Raw genomic sequence first — 19,655 nt, 5'->3', positions numbered from 1 at the left:
GGCGACCAGTCCAGGGTGTACCCCGCCTTTCGCCCAGTGACAGTTGGGATAGGCTCCAGCCCCCCCCGCGACCCTGAACAGGATAAGCGATGTAGACAATGGATGGATGGTTTAAAATATAGAATAACATGTTTGCTGAAGCATTGTGATAGCAGGTAGCAAAGTACAGTAGAGTACATGAATACAATACATCAATCAGCACTGTAGATTCATGTGAACAACGTGAAGTATTTATTTCTTTACACAAAATAAATTATGTAAATTTAAACTACGGGAAAGGCTCAGGGTCATATTTCTCTCTATATTTCTTTGTCATTCCCCACTCTCTACTCCTCATATTTCCCGTCTCTTTTCAGCTGCCCTGTCAAAGAAAGGCCAAACCAATATATATCTATATAAAAAAGAAAAATATTTGTGTATATGAATGACTTACATTTAATGGTAGCCCAGTAAAACAACTGGAACTGATTGAATGAATTACTTGGACTGCAGAGTATGAGGGAAATCTATGATGTGCATTAACAATCCAAATAACCTCAAGCTTGTCAGACACATTGTCCTCAGTCGTCTCCTTTTCCTCTGTCATCGTGCTAGCTTACCTCTCAGCTGCCACCAAAGTACACACGACTAATCTGAGGGTAGCTGACCGCTGGCTTGGAGCTTCTTCTGATGACTCTGATGACCTAAATGGGCTCCATCTGAAGGGTTGAATGTTTGCATGCTGAGTGTGAACACCTGGCATGTGTACATACAATGTTTTTTCTTATTGGTTAGGTTTTAGGCAGTCTCTATGTGCTTGTTGCATGTGTTCATGTTGTCATGATGATGAAAACATGCTTTGTCATGCAGCCTTAGTCAGCACTGTAGGTAGTTATGACCCTATATAAAAAAAAGTGGTGTAGCCTCTGAGTCTGAAAAGTTTAGCCAATGCAAACGTTCCTTACTCCTGCATTCTCTGTAATGGCCAGCAGGGGGGCTGGCTCAAGGCTGGCCAAAGGAGGGGAGACCACACATGAGTTTTAGTAAAAATAAATCTAAACAGGGTGGAAGCCAGGGGAGAGAGAGGCCTCGACACCACCAGCTTATAGGACAAGCAGCAATGCCAGGTGAGCCAAATGTCCTGATGACTAGACTCCGCCCACAAGGCCTTTGAATGGTGAGTGAGGCTTGTTCTCAGAGGGTCGGCACATTAGTTTCAAGTCTTTTTCAATCAGCGTGATGTGCATTTTGTAAATTATGCCCATTAAGGGTAATAACTGACATTATTGCAGGGTATGCTTGGGTTGTGATAGTTAGTACTCAGAGACATGATGAGATGAGATGGCTATTTATTACTTCAGAAAGCACGTTTAAGTTTAAAGCATGTTTTTTGCTAGCCAAAATTTGCATCTAAATTGATATCACAGTCAGGACTTACAGAAAGACCTTGCTAACCAAGCAAGCACTAGCCTTAGCTCTTGACTTAGCGATTGCTAACCCATGCCTCCTCTTCAGCCAAATCCTCTCGTCCAAATATGGTCACCTGTGGCTCCAAAAAACAGCAACATGGCGGCGGCCAGAATGCCAAACTTGAGGCTTTAGGGTTATTTTCCACAGACCATCACAGCTTCTAAGCTCACTTCTTGCAAGCTAGTGTATTTGAAGCCTTTCAGTGAACAAAATGATGCAGCAAGGTTCCATTTAAGCTTATACAGGACATTCACCTAAGCTCCAGGAGAGTTGAAGTATCAGTAGAGATTTACATTCAGTCTTATGAATCTTTTTTCATTCACAGCCAAATCTATTCACAGCCCAGGACACCAAAAAGCAGCCATTAGATACCCAGTCAGTCGTCTCTGTCTAGAAAGTGACTGTGGAGACGGACGGGGGAGGGATGAGATATGGAACAAAAGAAAAGAGATCCAGATAGCAGGGAGGATGGACAGCAGAAAAGGAGAGGATGCTGGAGCAGTTGGAGGGGTTGTTATCTGCTGAGTGAAGAGGCCAGGTGCAGGGTGTCGAAGGACTAAAGACTGTGGGGCGAAATGAGGACGCGGGAAACAGGAGGCTGCCTTAATGGCTCAAAAGAGAGGAACACCACGGACACCTCCACTTCAAAAAATGGCCGCTGAAAAAAAAGAAAAAGATGGGAAAAAGCTTCAATCACATAAAAACACCTAATGGACTAAGATAAATATAAAGACAGCAGTTTATTAAATTGTTTTACAATACAAAACATATTTTAATTTACAAAATGCAGCACATGCAGGAGAGTGAACCTGTGTCATGATTCTCATTAAAAAAGACACGATGAAGTCGACTTTTAGTGGCAGCAGGACGACAATCTCTGGAGTTTTTCAATTTAGTTTGAATTTAATGATGAATAATTGGATTTTAGCAGCAATGTGACAAATTGGACCGAATCAGTGCAGGTATAAAAGTGAGGCTTGTGTAACTGGTGTAAACAAACCTTCGACACCATCAGAATACATTTTGACTACAAATTTGTGGAAATCTAACTTTTTGCAGGAGTGTGCGTTTTGATAATTAAATCAGTTCGTCGGTCTGTCCTTGTCCCCTCGGCGCTCCTGTCTCATACAGCTTCTTTACTCATTGTTTCAGCACGCTTTGATGTTTCCTCTGCTGGTCTGATCCGTCTCGTTGTGCTGTGTGAGAAGACAATCAGTGAAGGTTGCCAGGTCATTGACTTTCTGAATAGACTGCTTTTATATTGATTGAAAAGTATCTAATTTTATTTTGGCTATAAAACATTTTCTTTAACTTTCACATTCTTTTGCAATTAACAGATTGATTCAATGAGGCTTGCCACAGTAGCCGGTGCCATGACATGGTGGTCATGCAAACATCAATAACGTAACTCGCCCACCAGCCACCTTTAATTTTACTTTAAGTCGAGGTGAAATGAAAAATGTCATGTTAATCCTTTTAGATCACATCCCCAGTAATATTGTGCATCTATTTGACAATACAGGCCAAAAAAATACAGAAAATCCTTTTCTTCGTATTCTTATATCAAAATCGATCATTTTTTCTTCCAGTAAAACTAAATTTCCCGCGTGCTTACGTAAGTTAGCACCAAACAATTTCAACCAATCGATCTGCAACATTTAGCCTCAGAGCACCAAGAACGCTCGGTCAGTTAGCTAGCTACTGCGCTGTGGAGAACGTCTGTCCACGCCCACTTCTCAACGATCAAATCAAATCCCTCTAATGATATGTCCCGCCCTGCATGTCCTGTTTCACTCGGAAATACGGAAGCTAGATACTCTCGAAATGCCGTTTCAGCTCGACTTTAAAAAAAAGAATGAAACCATTTAGTTCATAGTTTTGTATCAGCAGCTTTATGTTCATCAAGTCAAAAAAGATTCTGTACGTGTGTTATCAACTTAGTGGGACAAAGGATGTTACAGTTATTAACTGAAATAATCTGCTCTGTACATAACCTTTAAATTCCACACGATCCATCTTTGGCGCGTTCCGTGTGCGCCGCGACCTCCGGAGTCGATTGCGCCCATTCAAGTCAATGCTCGTGATTCCACAGCACGGGCCACGGTCTGTCTCCTGCGCGTCCCAGGAGTGTCTCTCTGCCCTGGTCCGCTAAAGATACGCACCGGGTCTATTTCTGAGGGAGGCTGCTTCAAGCACGCGTGAAGCTCAACAGAGCAGATCGTTCCAAACAGGAAGTCAGACACGAAAACAGCATACAGCCTCCGGTCATTTCAAAATAAAACACCATGTACAGACTGGTACAGACTCACGTTTTTTTCCATTTTCATAACAACAAATCACTGATATCTTGAGAAAAGAACGCTTTTAATAGTACTCAGCCATGGTAGAAGCACAAAAATCACAGAATGATCTCCAAATGAGCAGATAATCAACCTTGGAGGTGAAAACTGAACTGTTGTTTGTGTGTTGCTCTGCGTGATAATGTAGTTTTCCCGCGATCTTGTGATCTCGTGAATCCAGCTGCTTGGGCCTTTAAAAAAAGGACAATCTTTGTAGGGATCATTTCCGTAACGTTGTCAGATACCCGGAGGAACAATCTGAGCCTCTCAGTGGCAAAAACAAGCTCTTTGTTTGGACGTACGTTGATCAGATGCAGTTGCCCCTGGATTATGTTGCAGCCATTGCGGCCATATCGCGGCTTGGTGGAGGCCATCTACTGGACCGTTTTTGTTCCTATGAGTCATTTCGACACACACGTTTGTACAAATGGGGCCCAGGTTTATAAATACCAAACTCCTTTTAATTGAGCAACAATTTGTGGCAAAGAAATGTAAAAGGGTTCTGTAGACATTTAGCATCATTGACAAACACATCTTATCCATTATATGATGGTATAATTAGTAATACAGGACATTCACCTAAGCTCCAGGAGAGTTGAAGTATGAGATTTACATTCAGTCTTATGAATCTTTTTTCATTCACAGCCAAATCTATTCACAGCCCAGGACACCAAAAAGCAGCCATTAGATACCCAGTCAGTCGTCTCTGTCTAGAAAGTGACTGCGGAGACGGACAGACGGGGGGATGAGATATGGAACAAAAGAAAAGAGATCCAGATAGCAGGGAGGATGGACAGCAGAAAAGGAGAGGATGCTGGAGCAGTTGGAGGGGTTGTTATCTGCTGAGTGAAGAGGCCAGGTGCAGGGTGTCGAAGGACTAAAGACTGTGGGGCGAAATGAGGACACGGGAAACGGGAGGCGGGTACAATGAGGAAGGAACACCATGGACACTTAAAGATTTTTAAAATCGTAACAGATGTTGAAAATGTGAGAGACATGACGACAGATAATGATTAACAGTTTTGTGTGTGGAGAGCAACGATATGACCCAAACAGCACACCACACACTAACAGATTCACTCACCAACAGCCAGAGTCTGACTCTCACAGCTGGAAATCTCACCAAATCTCCCAAACGAGACTTTAGAGTAAACAAACATTACTGACGACGGGCAAATTGGTGATAATTTTAACTGAAAATTCAGGAAGAAAAAAGAAATAACTGTGGATGAAGTGGTGGAGACGGCGTGAGCATGGGCTGTACGTGCTACTTTATGCTTCGTGTTGGCTTTTGCCGCCATGGCTGCGGTTGTTTCCTTCTTCAGTCTGCAGGGCCGTCGCGGTGAAGGATTTTCCGTAGCTGTGATTTAGGGTGGCTCAACCGTGCAGTGTTATAGTCATGTATTTTTGTTTTTGCAAATGACTTTATTCATGCTGATGTTACTGACAGCTGGTCTAACTACTGCACTGAGAGAGAGAGGGAGAGACCCCTGTTAGAATAACAACTTAGGAGTGTAGGTCTGTGAAGCTGTCTCAGCATATCAGCTTTGTTTGTTGTTTAATACAGTACACCATATAAATGTCGCTTGAGAGATGGTTATCATAGTTTCTTGAAACTTCTATAAAGCAGCACAAGCAGCAAAGTCCTTCCCGTCCCGCCTGTCGCTCACTGTGGTGTAAATTTCTTTATCCTTCATCCTCATCGACTGACGGTCGCCGTGCTCGCGTGATCATTTACCTTCTTCCTCCCGTCTTTCTCGGACAAAGGCTCAGTCTTACTTTCACTCTCTTGAGAAGCGTCTCCTCCTCTCGCTGCTTCTCCTGATTTTTGGTTCTGCAAACTAGAAACCCAACCTCATTCAGGTCCTTCTGTTTACTCCATGCTGCCACGGCGACCTGCAAATGTGACGTGTGGCGTCAGTTGATTTATTGAACATGGGGTTTTAAGTTGGCAAGCTATAGATAATACGGTCACATCACCACAGTATTGCGGTCACCACAACAGCCCTGTCAGTCAGCTTGCTTCCCAATTGGCTATCATTTTGTTCCACGTGACAATCCACAGAGAGCGTGCTCGGCTGTCTTCGGGGTTCCCCCCCATTGTTTTATTTGAAATCAGTGCGGCCACGACGTTCTTCCGAGCAGACTGGGAGAAGTAAAATCCCTTTCACTCACACCACAGGAACATCTGGAGGGATCATCTTTAGAACCATCAGAAAATTGGAGGGGGCAAATTGGGCCCAGACTCGGCTTGATTATCTTGTAGTGTGTGCCCTGCAAAAGTCTTTAATGTTCAGTCCAAGGTTCGGTACTCAGTCAATCAGTTTAACAGGCAAACAAATTCACAGGAGCAGGCAGAGGCAGAAAACAGGTTGTGTTCAATTCACAGAAATCACTCAGACGCACTATGAACAAGAAGGCTTGGACGAAGTGACACAGAGGAACACACAACGACCTGGTAACAGCCAGAGTTTATAGAAAAGACAAGATACAGGTGAGGCCAATTAGGGTGGGACTGACACAGGTGGCAACCTGAAAGACTGAAACAAAGACATGACCTTAAGGAGCTTGAGGGGGTGTGTTATCCTTATTGCACCATATATGTGTGTTCATGTGCATCAGAAAGTAGCATTAGCAAACCAACTGGGGGAGCAGTCGTCATGACAACAGGTTGAGGCTGTCTGTTGTTTATTGAAGCAGAAACCCTGTGAACCACAGTTCCTCAGTGCAGAGCACAGCTCAGATCACTGACCTGAACAGCTATCCTGCCCCCGTCATCACCTCCACGCTCGGTGTCCTCACACGCGTCAGACATGACGCCACAAGGAAGGGGAAATATTCATGTTAGAAGTCGGGATGTTCTGAACTTGCCTGCCTACTTTTTCCCGCCCACACACACCTGACCGATGACAGCCGTAAGAGGATGTGATTGTCTGATTGTCTTGCAAGGAAATTAAGACAGGTGGTGGCATGCAACCTGAAGCTGCAAATCTAGTTTTTACGGCGGTGTCAGTATTACATCTTTTAAAGGGAGCGCTGTAGAATTCAATGAACGGATGCCACTGCCAAACCATCTCTGCCTGCTGTCTAAGGTCACACAGAACCTACAGAGGACTAAACTGCTGTTAGCATCTTCTTTCAGAGTCTCCTTCAATGACACATTTAGATGTTGATTCTTTTGAAAACAGTCCAACAAAAAATAAAGTCAAGGTCTGCAGATTTTAAGAGTAGCAGAGGAGCAGAGCTGAGAGAGAAAAGAGGTTCTGCTGGAATTCATGGGAACATAATTTCAGGTGCACGAAGCAGATTAACTGTCTCTGTTGTTTTAGAGGTTTTCATCACAGTCGCTCTCCGTCCCCCGCTGCTCAAGACTCATCAGGGAGTCCGGGATCATAATGAAGAGGGTTTATTGCACTTTACAGGGGACCACCATCAAGTGGAGAGGAATCTAATTCCTGAAGTGTATCACCATTTATTGCATTTTAGCCATCTAATGGATCACTCGACTGTGCAAACTTTGTTCAAACTTTTTTGTACTGGTGCACCCTGGGTGTTGTAGGAATGTAGAATGGACGAAACCACGAGCTGTTTGTACAACTTTCTCCGCAGCTATAGAAGCAATTTCAAATATTATTGCTTCTATCGATTACAGAGAACACCAGCTTTGACTGACAGCGGCTTTTTCCGGAGGCCAATTGCTCCTTCAGTTATCCGATAAGTCGATTACTCGTTTCAGTAATCGGTGAGTAGTTGACTGTCAAAATAGTCGTTAGTTGCAGCCCTAGTGTCAAGATGATACAATGTGAGCTTCCTGCTGCCTGCTTTGTGGGGATTTTTTAGACTTTTCTCACTGAATAATTTTAGGAAAAATAGCAGGTTGTAAAAAAAAATGTCGTTCACAGCACCTCGCGGAAATTGATGGAATATTGTGGATATTATAAATATGAACACATGAAGTAAGAGACTAACCAGAGTAAAACTGAAAGACTGAGAGGGACAGAGATGTAATGTGAAGTAAACTGAGCTCTCTGCTTATCACCAAAACAGGAGGCAGACGAGCAGCAATGAAACACGTTGTTTTCCTCATGACTCCAGCTGCCTGCTTCCTGTGGTTACCCCCTGCTTATGATCAATAATGTTTAATGAATCATAGCAGCGCCAGCCTGTGCAGTGAGATTGAAACAGTCAGTGTCACTTAATATCAGATCACTTAAAATTTCCTGACAGAGATTTTCTCTTGCAGGATTAAAACATGCGTGCATTTCTAAATAAATCTCTTCTCCTCAAACAAAATTCTGATTTCATCAGTTATTGCAAAATAGTCTTGTTAGTCTTAACAAACAACCTGCTAGATTGATTCAAACTGTTCCCCTTAAAATCTGTCTTCTTTTCCTTCGGCTGTAGATTAAGCAGAGAAGGCTTTCAACCATGTCACTCAAACTGCGCACACCTGGGTCAAACAGGTGAACTTGTCACAGTCTTTGCAGCCTACATTACATCCAGCAGGGAAAACAGTCACCACAAAGTCAGACGCTGTGCAGATTTAGGTGTAAATGAAAGGAAGTACATCATATTTAACTCCAACAAAGACCTGGAAAGACTTATAATTGCTGCTAACTTATTAATCAGCTGGAAGGCGAATACGGTCACGACACGACAGAACAATGAGCATTTGAGTCTCACAAGAAACGTGACTCAAATAGCCGATTTGTGGATACTGAAAGCCAAAGGTGATATCCAGATAAGTAAGGTAACAGTTGTTTAAACTAAATTATGTTATGGATTACCACATTGTGCAGCCAGAGCCGGCTCAAGGCTATACAGGCAGGGGTTCCCAACCCCCGGTCCGCGGACTGTTGCCGGGCTGTAGGTCATTTAGTACCGGGCTGTGAAACCCACTTGGTGTCCGTGACATTCCAAACATAAGCAGAGTCAGAACCGTCGGGGCTGTGTGAAGTGTGCAACCACACAGGGCCTCGCGCCTCTAAAGACACTTCGCCCAATTCAGCTAGAAAAAGCGCAGACCTGGCAACCCTGGCTTTGCATCCCATGAAACTTTGATCATGAAGCCTGATGCCGCTCTAAAGCTCTGTGTTTATCAGTAAAATATATAAACTACACATCATATGGGCATATGACAGCCTGTGGAGACGAAGTTTATACTTTAACTGTGCACAGAAATACGGACGGATCGCGACATTATTGATTCAGGTATGAGCATCAAAACTCACACAGGTCCGCATCATATCTGCTCCTCTCCTAACGTCATAAACTACGCGTGGATTACCTCCGGCTCATCTCAATCCCAGCGCGTGAAGACGTATTTTATGATTTATAAAGGGTTTTCTCTGAAATACGGGACCTCAGAGCCTGAGAAACACACACAGATCGGTGCCCACTGCGCTGCATGATTATAAACTGCTCACTGCTGGATCACATTATAAATCGGACAAACTGCTAGGATCACACTTTGGATCATCTGTCTCTGACCCGCGCCGTCCCTCTCGTCGGCTCGTCCCGTATTAAAAACTTAGATGCAGTCTCCTCACCACATTCTGGGGGGTCCTGGCCTGAGCCTCAAACGTTTTGAATGTAGCCCCGGGTACGGTGTTAAATATAAGGCTACTGCCAAAGCTGCACTCCCAACCTGTCTCTCGGCTCCGCTCGCACTAACAGTTACTCTGCCGCTCTCTGCGCACTTCCTGACACAAGTTACAAGAGGAGAGGAGAGTCAGGAAAAACATTTGGAAAAACTCAAATTCAAAATCCTTAAATAGAGAGCAGGTAAAAAGTTGACCTCTGTAGTATCTTCTCAGTGAATGTTTTATGCTTTGATGTACATCTACAGTATTTCAGACTACCTTCTGTTGTTTAATTAGCTTGCACCACTCGGCTGAACCCAAAGCGTTTTATGTGACAGACAGATAGACAGGAAAAAGAGAGACAGCACAAATGAAGTAAGAGAGGAGAGAGTAGCAGATGATGAAGGTGCAGCACTATGCATAAACTCGATCTGAGAATGTGTATTGTGTCTATAAACGAGGAAAACCCTGTTATTATTACAGTAAACCAATGGTAACAAATGATTTTCACTTTTTCAATGATTGCTTTGTGTGCTTATAAAGACTAAAGCCCCACAATATCATCTTATCCTAACACACTGCATCTTTATATCTTTATTCAAATATCAAATCTGTGTTGCAAAATGCCATGCAGTATATAAAAAAAGATATTGTGTATCAGATAAACTGATATTATTCCTTCTGAGGTGTGAGGCGCCAAATCCTAACCTCCCCCAGGGCACCAAAACGGCCCGAGCCGGCCCTCTGTGCAGCACAGGTAGCATCTTCCATTTTACCAGACTCTGAGAACAGGTTGTGTTGTTACAAACAGCAGTGTTGTTTACTTTATGAAGTTATAAAGACATGAAACCAACATTTTTACTACCTCTCAGCTTTGGTTACGAGTCCCAAATCGTCCCACACAAACATAATCTTCTCCTGCATTTGGTTTGTTGGAATCTGTTCAATCTAATCATGGAATCAGCATGATGTCCTCTCTTCTCTTCCCACCTGGCAGTGGTGAGCTGCACTGGGAAGGCGCAAAGCGTGGGTGGTTCCTGCTTTCACCTTTCAGGCCAGTTAAGGGTAGCTGTATCCAGGTGCCTGCAGAGACCTGTGCGGGTCACCCCAGAGCGGATAACACCCAAAATGTGTGACTGCAAAGACTCTGCACGCTACTGTGCCTTCTGTGCATGTGCCAACAAGCAAGCATACTGTTTGGCTTTTCTGTATCGGTCCTGTTATCATTAAATGTATTTCCCCCTTTTTTTGGACTTTGTTGACGCCAGACTTGAAAATGTAAAAATATCAGCAATGGAAGTTACTAAATAAAACTAATAAAATAAATATTATAATATAATTATCCATTTGATATATAATAATAAGCAATAGTAATAAATAAATAAAATGAAAAAAAAAAAAAAAGAATTATAATATAAATATAACAATAAATAAAATAATAATATTATAAAATGTATTAGTTATTATTTATAATAATTATTAATTATTATAAAATAATGCACAATATTGATAAAATGAATAAAAAACAATAAATAATAAAAATAAAATAATTATAATATAATATATAATAAAATGTATTATTTATAATGATGTATTTAATTATTATAAAATAATGCATAATAACAATAATAATAAAAATAATAATAATAATAACAACAACTTAGTAATAAAAAATTAGGTTTTCGAGGAGTGTTTGTCAGACAGTTTACGATCCCATACGATTCTTTTCTGCTCAGTGTGGCTCTGCAGCACAATTGATAGTGTGTTAGACTTCAGGATAAGAACAAGAGAGGTGGTTTGTGGGTGCAGGCCCAGCCAGAGTCAAGTCTTACATGCAGACGGTCATTTCATGGAAAGTTTCAAAGGAAAAAATGCGCCAATTTGAATTGTAATAACGTGTAAAGGAAACATTCTGTAATATAAATATGAAGTTAGACAAAAAACAAACGGGCTCTCATCGTAGTGAGTTCACCAGCTTGTTTTTGGGTGCCTGAGTGGATCGGTGTTCGTAAGCAGAACTTTTGTGGCATATATGAAAGCCAATTATGTCCTTGGTAAAAGGGGAATTAATTTCTCGAATGAGAACATCTGCCAGCCACTCGATAGCAAATCATTATCTTGTGTCTGACATCTTGTACCCACTTTCACATTTTAGCATTTGGCTGGTTTCTGTTGCTAATTTCCCAACTGGTCTGTTAACGTCTGTATTGAAGTATGAACAAACCTAACTCCCAACCCATCTGTGAAGGGGCCTCAAACGCAGCATGTGGCATCCAACCCAAATTTGAGTACTGCTGTTAGATTGTATCCACCCCGAGAAGCCTGCAGCTTCTCAAAGAGACAAGTCCAGACTAGGATTGTTCAAGGGAGGCCGAGATTAGCCGTTAAACTCGGTGTGTTTTAAACTGTGCAGGTTTAATGTGAGAACACAAAAGGAGACGCCACGGTCTTCTGTGTTTGATGTGTGCATGCTGGTTTGATTTCTCTCTGGGTATCAAAGGGAGAGATTAAAATCATGGTGAGAGCATGCACTGTTCTGCTCTGCACACTTTTTCATGTGTGTATTCTGGGGTGCATATCAAGGTGTATGTGTGTGTGTGTGTTGTGCATGCCTGGAAGACAGCAGTAATTCAAACGTGCTCCTCAGTCAGTGGTAACAGCAGGGGCGGGTGTTCTGGCAAGATGTTAATGCAGACTGTAGGAGAAAATCAATGGCAAGGATAGGCAAGTGAGAGAGAGAGAGAGAAGGCGAAGGCGATTCGAGGTAGTGAGAAAGACAGAGAGTAAAAGAACATTCCCATCAGCCCTCTGAACCTGCCTGTTATCTCTTCTACTTACCTGTCTGTCACCTCAATACAGCTGAAAAGTAGAATCTTTAATGAAAAATATGAATCAGAGAGAAGATCCAAGAGAAGTCAGACAAGTTCTGAGGCTTTTTGTGAGCTTATTGGAGTCAAAAGGGAGAGTCATAAAAAAAGAAACTCATATGGCACAGTTATCAATCTGACTGGCACAAACTGTCCTTCAAAGTTGAGATGGGCTCTACAGCATTAGAGGCCACCAGGCTTTAATTTACAATAAGGTCTGGATACTTGCACTGAGCTGAGCTGAGCAATGAACTCGATATGTCAGGAATATCTACAGGCACAAACATCCACTTTGATGAAAGATGAAATGCTTATATGTATCTTAAAAGTTTTTGGGCCATAACTCCAGAAATCATTGCGATAAGATTTCTTTAAAGAAAGGTAGCACGGGGCACTGGTTTAGCTCAGCTGGTAGAGCAGGCGGCCCATGTAAAGAGGCCGCAGCCGTCGTCACACTGATCGCAGGCTCCACTCCCGGTCTGACAATCATCTCTACTCCCCATATTTCCTGTCTCTCTTCCGCTGTCCTATCGGTTAAAGGCAAAAAGCTCCCAACTCGACAACTAGCATGATGAAGTGAAGATATTCATGAGAGAAATGTTAAATTTCACCTTCACAGTGACATCATAATGTCTTTCAAAACCACTTCTCTGACCGTTCTCTTGTCTCATTCTTGTAAGCGTGATATTTCTGAAATGCAAGCAGGAAATATCCTCAGAGGGTCACTGTGAACTCACATCTGTCTCTTCCTCTGAATGCATTACTGAAGCAATGCTGAAAAGGATTCTTATGACACCTGTCTTTATTATTTCTCCATTTGACGTGGTCGATTAGTGTCAGTCCTCCTCTGCTTTACACCTCACGCACCTGTTTGTTCTGCTGTCATGAGAGGAGTCGACCGACGATCACATGCTCTGCAGAGAAACTACAAGACATTTTCTGGTGTTATGTCCCTCCTGTACCTGCTTATGGTTTTCTCAGGTGGTTATGGTTTTTGCAGGTGGTTTGTTAATAGGATAACGTATATTTAAAAATATTTTGAGTATATAAAGACAAGGCTTCGGGTATGGTATCTGTGGATTGCACCCCAACAGGTGTATGCTACAAGATATCCCCCATCCCAAAGTTACACTCCATTTTTGGAAACACTGATTGTTGTTAGACAAACTTATCTAGTTAGTGTTGGACTTGGAGTTTGTGATGGACGGATACTTCTGTTAACTGATAATTAAATGCTATCAGCTGCTAACTGTAACTGTTGCTAGTTAGCCCAGTTAGCATTAAAGGTAGCAGATCTTTGCTATTGATGTGTTTTAAAGGTATAATAAGTAGGATTGTTCCTTGCATTTTGTCAACAACACATTCAAACCGGGCCCCTCCTTCTGGGTTCTTTGTCACCAGAAACTAACTCTCACTCTCTCCTGCGAGAACACGCCCACCCTGCCGAGCTAACACCGACAGCATCACGGTTAGCTTTGCGTTAGCTTGTTTGAGTGCCACTCACTTTATCTCTCCTCTTCTATTGAGCACAGACCTGACAAAGCTTCAGTGTTTACATATACAGTATAAAATTCTCTTTCCAAGGTAATCTTTAGGTTATTATACACCAACAAAAACATACTTATTAATAGACCAATATCAACATAAATCTAACACACTGGCCCGTTAATGTAACAGGTCCGACAGGAGAAACACAAAGATACCAAAACTGTAAAGCACATATTTGCAGAGGACAACACACCATGACCGTGTGTTTCCGAGCATTTTTCCAGGTTAAATGAGGTACTAAGAGTTTGTCTTTGACATATTGTTCATGGTGGCTCGTCTGTCAGTTAAAGCAGTTTCTGGCCTTCTCCGGCAGCAGGCTGCTTCTGCTCCTGACGGCCCTGTCTGCCCACGCTTCTTCTACCATCTGCCCCCCTGTGAAGACACGAGGCTCTCTTTGGAACAACAACTTTTATGTGAAGTGGGAGGGATGCAGCAGCCTGTGGCACTGACAATGGCTGGAAGAAACTAAATTCCGGCCTTATTTAGTATAAAGACAATCGGATGATGTCTTTGTTCCAATAACTGCAGCACCATTCTGCACCATGTAAAACTGAAATCATGTTTGATAAGACAATCTGAACTGGCAGAAGCACTTTTTTGAAACTTTAAGTCGAGCTGAAACGGCATTTCGAGAGTATCTAGCTTCCGTATCGTGACGTATTTCCAAGTGAAACAGGACGTGCATGCGGGACATATCATTAGAGGGATTTGATTTGATCGTTGAGAAGTGGGCGTAGACAGACGTTCTCCACAGCGCAGTAGCTAGCTAACTGACCGAGCGTTCTTGGTGCTCTGAGGCTAAATGCTGCAGATCGATCGGTTGAAATTGTTTGGTGCTAACTTACGTAAGCACGTGTGAAAAAGTTTTACCAGAAGAAAAAATGATCGATTTTGATATAAGAATACAAAGACATTGATTTTCTGTATTTCTTTTGGCCTATATTGTGAAATAGATGCACAGTATTACCGGGGATGTGATCTAAAAGGATTAAAATGACATTTTTCATTTCACCTCGACTTTAATGTAATGAACTATTGGACATGTCAGACACCTCACATAACCTACATCAAAGTGTCTTAGGCAGGAGGTCAGGTTGGATGGTTGGATGGTCTTCTCCTTCAAACTGATAAAGCAACAAATTGCTGCAGCTGTTTTCAGCCCACAAACTCTTCTACACTCAGCAGCATGCAGCTGTTTTTTTTTAAACTTTGAACACCACCTGCTCAGCAGCAGCAGGCAAAGTTAGCAGCTAGCTGTGAACTTAATTTAGCAGCCAAAGAGACAGATCTTTTTTTAACAGGAGTGATGGAGGGCAGAACGAAGCTAAAAGGAAAGTCAGTATCAGACTTACATTAACCAGATACACTCAACATGACTCTAAATAAATGTTAATGTTACTCTGGGTTTGCTGGAAGTGTCGGCTAATGACGACCAAACACAAGAAGACTTTGTAAAGACTTTTAACACCCTGTCAAAACATAACATAACATAACATATAGTCACAGACTATAAGATCTTTTTCCTTTCAAGATTCCTTTTTATGATTATTTCCCGTCCTGCTCATGGTGTGTGCAGTGGCTTGTGTTACCTGCAGTGATTGTGGTTGTAAACATTAGCTGGGTTAGCATACGAGCTAGTAGGCAGCTAGAGAGGCATTGTCATCCTCCCTGCCTCAGACTTGTTGTCGTTCACTGGTGCCAGCTGGCATGGCGCTTGCACTGCGTCCTGACAGTAAGTGTCAAACTTGGCATGGCTTGACGTGGCATCACATTCACTCTTTGGTGCTTTGGAGAGCGCTCCTAGTGGTTGTTGATGATCGTGTCATTGAATGCAATAAGCATAACAAAAAACTCCTGATCATTTTAAACATCTCAAGACAAGAAAAGAACTGACTTATGACAGACTGGACTGAGTTTTATGACCGCAATTTAATTTGTGACAGGGAAAATTGTCTGCAAATGTGAAACCACAGGCAATTTAATAGTAATTTTGTTTAAGGCCTTTGTAGCGCATCAACCAAAGCCAAATTAGACCACAATAAGACCAGCTTATTGCTCTGCTGCACGAATGGTTCATTGTGTGTTCTGTGGAAGTTTCCTGAGAAAGAAAAGTCGGGACATCTCTGATGATGAAAGTATAACCAACCTAAGCCAGAGGTATTTCTCTCTTGTGTGCAAGGAGCATAATTAGCTTTTGTGTGACTTCACTTAGGGGAGGAGCGCACCTTTGCACTCGCCTGCAGATGACAGCACTACCTTTAGCCTGCTGTTGCTTCCTGCTAATCACCAGGCAGAGGGAGTATCGATCCTGCAGCCTGAGAGCGGCTGACTAATTCCTCATGGTTATTAGATTGATTCTTGCTCTCTGTATATCACAGGCCTCTGTGAGCAACTAGGCTGCTCTTGGCCAGCTGGAAAGGGAATTGACAGATGGTAGAAATAACATCCCCCTGAGGGCAGTCTTTACTGCCATTATGATTACAAAGAGGCTAGCAGGACACGGCCTTTTGAGGAGAAGTATCATAAACTAATACTCTGCTTTACAAGGCCTGAAACACTCTTATCAACATGAAATCATCACGCTGACATTGTGCCGCTGAACAGTGAATCTATCCTGTCTGTCTGAATGCTGTTGGAATGATATAGCACTGAGGTCACCCGTGGAACATCCTCCTCATTCACTCATTCATTGGATTTCACTTTCCATGTGCACGTGCTGTGTTAATGGAGAAACAACAATATGATGAATAAAAGATCGGCTTGTTACATCTGTAACCGGCGTCACAATATATCAAATGTGTTTTAGTCTCAGTTCTCTGTAACATCTGGCAACCAGAGTTAACCATGTGTTGAGTTGGTAAACAGAATCAAAATGAAAGTTTAAGTTGGGTAAAGTTAAACTAAAGTTGGGTAATTTGTCGGGCTGTTAAAATAATGCGTTGGTTTTGAATAATGAATTATTGAAAAAATAAGGCATCCAAACAATCAACGCTGATTAATCACACTTCATTTACTCCAATAATTTAGATGTATTAATCACAAAGCATATTATTACTAACTTTTAATTGCCTGACAGCCCGAGTAATTTAACGTTTGTTTCAACAAACGCCTCTTGCATCCTTAAGGACACGTGTCCTTGTGTGCATGCACCATAAAAACACAAATAGTTTAATGTTTAATATTACATTTCTAAAGTAGGCTTGTAGTTTTTAGTTTAATATGTGTTTAGTTGGTAAACAGAGCGTCACAACTGACGACCAGCTAACCTTTAATGTGCATGTGGCCTCGATTGATCGGTCATGTCGATTTGCCCTGTACAACATCAGGAAGATCAGACCCTACCTGTCAGAGCATGCAACACAACTGCTGCTACAGGCTCTCGTGATATCACGCATTGATTACTGCAGCTACCTCCTGGCAGGCCGTCCTGCATGCACATTCAAACCTCTGCAGATGATCCAGAACGCAGCAGCAGGACTGGTTTTCAATCAACCCAGAACACAAATGTCACTCCACTGCTCACATCCCTCCACTGGCTCCCAGTTGCCGCTCACATCAAATTCAAACCCTGTTGCTCGCTTACAAAAGAGACAAAAACGTCTCCTGCCTACCTGAACGCCCTCATCCAGGTCTACACTCCGTCCCGCCCACTACGCTCTGCCAATGAAAGGCACCTGGTACTCGCATCACAACAGGGCCCTAAGTCTCTAACTAGACTCTTCTCCTCAGTCGTCCCCTGGTGGTGGAACGAGCTACCAAACTCCATTTTATCCGCAGAGTCCCTTTGACCTTTAAGAAGAAGCTAAAGACCCAGCTCTTTATGAACACCTCTGACCTTCATGATATTGATGCTATTGATGATGATGATGACATCGAGGATGTAGTTTATGCTGACTGGGATTTTCATGATGATGATGATGGCTATACTGATCTTGTTGATTTTTCTGATGATGATTATTATTATTTAAAAAAAAAAAACACCCTATACACTGCCCGTTGGCACCAGTGTCCGATTACACTTTGTTGGCTCTTACTGACTTCGATCCCTCCTGTCCTGATCGTTGCTTGTGTTGTATTAACTCTCAGATGTCATTCGTTTTGGACAAAAGCATCTGCTGAATGAAATTGTAACATTGTTACATTAATATTAAATTTTTAATGCTTGTACGTAGCAGGGAAGTTAAACCCAAGTCAAATTCCTTGAAGGTGTACATACCTGGCCTGGTCTGATATGGGGCCACACTTGAAAGCGCTGGGTACCTCAAACTCCTTCATACACACCTTAGACACAACCAAAATATAATAACTTTACATTCATCTTTGTGGCAGTACGTTTAAGCTTTTATTAGTTGATGAAGTACAGAAAACAAATAAAAGACATGTGCAGGGTGCTTGGTGGTGCAGTCGTTAGCACTGTCGCCTCACAGCTAGAAGGTTCCTGGTTTGAATGCAGGTTCGGACATTGTGGGCGTGTCTGTGTGAAGATTGCATGTTCTCCCAGTGCATGTGTGGGTGGTTCTGTCCGGGTACTCCGGCTTCCTCCCAAAGTCCAAAGACATGCTCGTTAGGTTCATTGGTGACTCTAAATGACCCGTAGGTCTGAGTCTGGGGGTGAAAGGTCTCTATGTGTCAGCCCTGTGATTCACTGGTGATCAATCCAGCTGTAACCCCACATCTTGTCCAGTGACAGCTGGGATAGGCTCCAGCCCCCCTGGATGGATGGATGGATGGATATGTGGAGTTGTGTAGTCTTGTGGGGTTTTTTTTTCTTTTGTCATGTGACCTACAAAAGGAAAAGGCTTACTGTTAGTGTTTGGTTTGTTTCCGAGATCTAGTTCAAGCTCTGGGTAAACAAGTAGTACAAGTAAATTTTTCCTGTTTGCCATTATTGTCACTGTACTGACACCATTATTTAGGAACATACATTGTTGTGGTTCAGTTTGTTAAACAAACTGTGTCTCTATGTTTCCCCAGCTGGACAACCCTGATGAGCAGGCAGCCCAGATCAGAAGAGAGCTGGACGGACGACTGCAAATGGCCGACCAGATCGCTCGGGTAAGGGACAAGAAATGAATGGACGTAACTGACTTTGAAAATTTGAAATCTAACGGCTTGATCTGAATGTTGATTCCTGTTTTGGTCAGCACGGTGGAAGGTTTCCCAGGTTTGCGTCCAGAGAAATGGAGGCCATGTTCATCGAGGAGCTGCGGTCGTCTGTCAACCTGCTGATGGCTAACCTGGAGAGCATGCCGGTGTCCAAGGGGGGAGAGTTCAAGCTGCAGAAGCTGAAACGAGGCCACAACACCTCCATCATGGACATGGGCCAGGAGGACGAGAACACGCTGTCCAAGTCTGACGTGGTGCTGTCCTTCACCCTGGAGGTGGGTGGACTCAGTATTTAATTTATATTTGCATATTTAAGCAAAGAGAACAGAGAAATGTGACATTAACAATCACCATGTGGTATTTCTGATTCGAGGAATGTGAGGTAAACAGCTTGTGTGCAGCACTGACAGTCTGGATGTGGGTTTGCACTGCAAATAATTGAAAGGGTTTAACCCCACTTCAAATAATCAGAACTATCCCTTTAAGCACGGCGCTGCCTGGCAGGTTGATACAGGACGGCTGAAAGCTTTAGAGAAAACGAGACATGTTCCTGAAGCTGACAGTAAACTAAAATACATCTCAGCCCATCGGCTGTCACATGAATCCACCATTTCACTGTGTTTTTCTTCGTGCAGCACGGATGTTTCCTCAGGATTAGCGTCTGGAGTCGCTAATGAGATGAAATGTCTCCCAGGATTTCTCCCGGCTGACAGACTTTTTGAAGCTCACCTTAATAGGTTGACAGGCAGGTCCGTGTCTGTGTT

General features: G+C 42.7%; 1 protein-coding gene across 12 annotated transcripts in view; it reads left to right on the top strand.

Annotated features, from left to right (window-relative positions):
* cadpsa (Ca2+-dependent activator protein for secretion a) overlaps positions 1–19,655 on the top strand; it is a 186,166-nt gene that overhangs the window by 54,323 nt on the left and 112,188 nt on the right. For all 12 annotated transcript variants that reach the window (XM_069677542.1, XM_069677539.1, XM_069677541.1 and 9 more), the window contains exons 4-5: positions 18,760–18,840; positions 18,930–19,166. In XM_069677542.1, the coding sequence (XP_069533643.1) occupies positions 18,760–18,840; positions 18,930–19,166 (318 nt within the window). The remainder of the gene's footprint in view (positions 1–18,759; positions 18,841–18,929; positions 19,167–19,655) is intronic.

The sequence above is a fragment of the Semicossyphus pulcher genome, unplaced genomic scaffold (assembly GCF_022749685.1).
Source record: "Semicossyphus pulcher isolate SPU_LCO1_2020_fin unplaced genomic scaffold, fSemPul1.0.p SCAF_3, whole genome shotgun sequence".
In the NCBI taxonomy this organism is placed as follows: domain Eukaryota; kingdom Metazoa; phylum Chordata; class Actinopteri; order Labriformes; family Labridae; genus Semicossyphus; species Semicossyphus pulcher.
The sequence above is the reverse complement of the archived record's forward strand: the minus strand, read 5'-3'. Positions and strand labels throughout refer to the sequence as shown.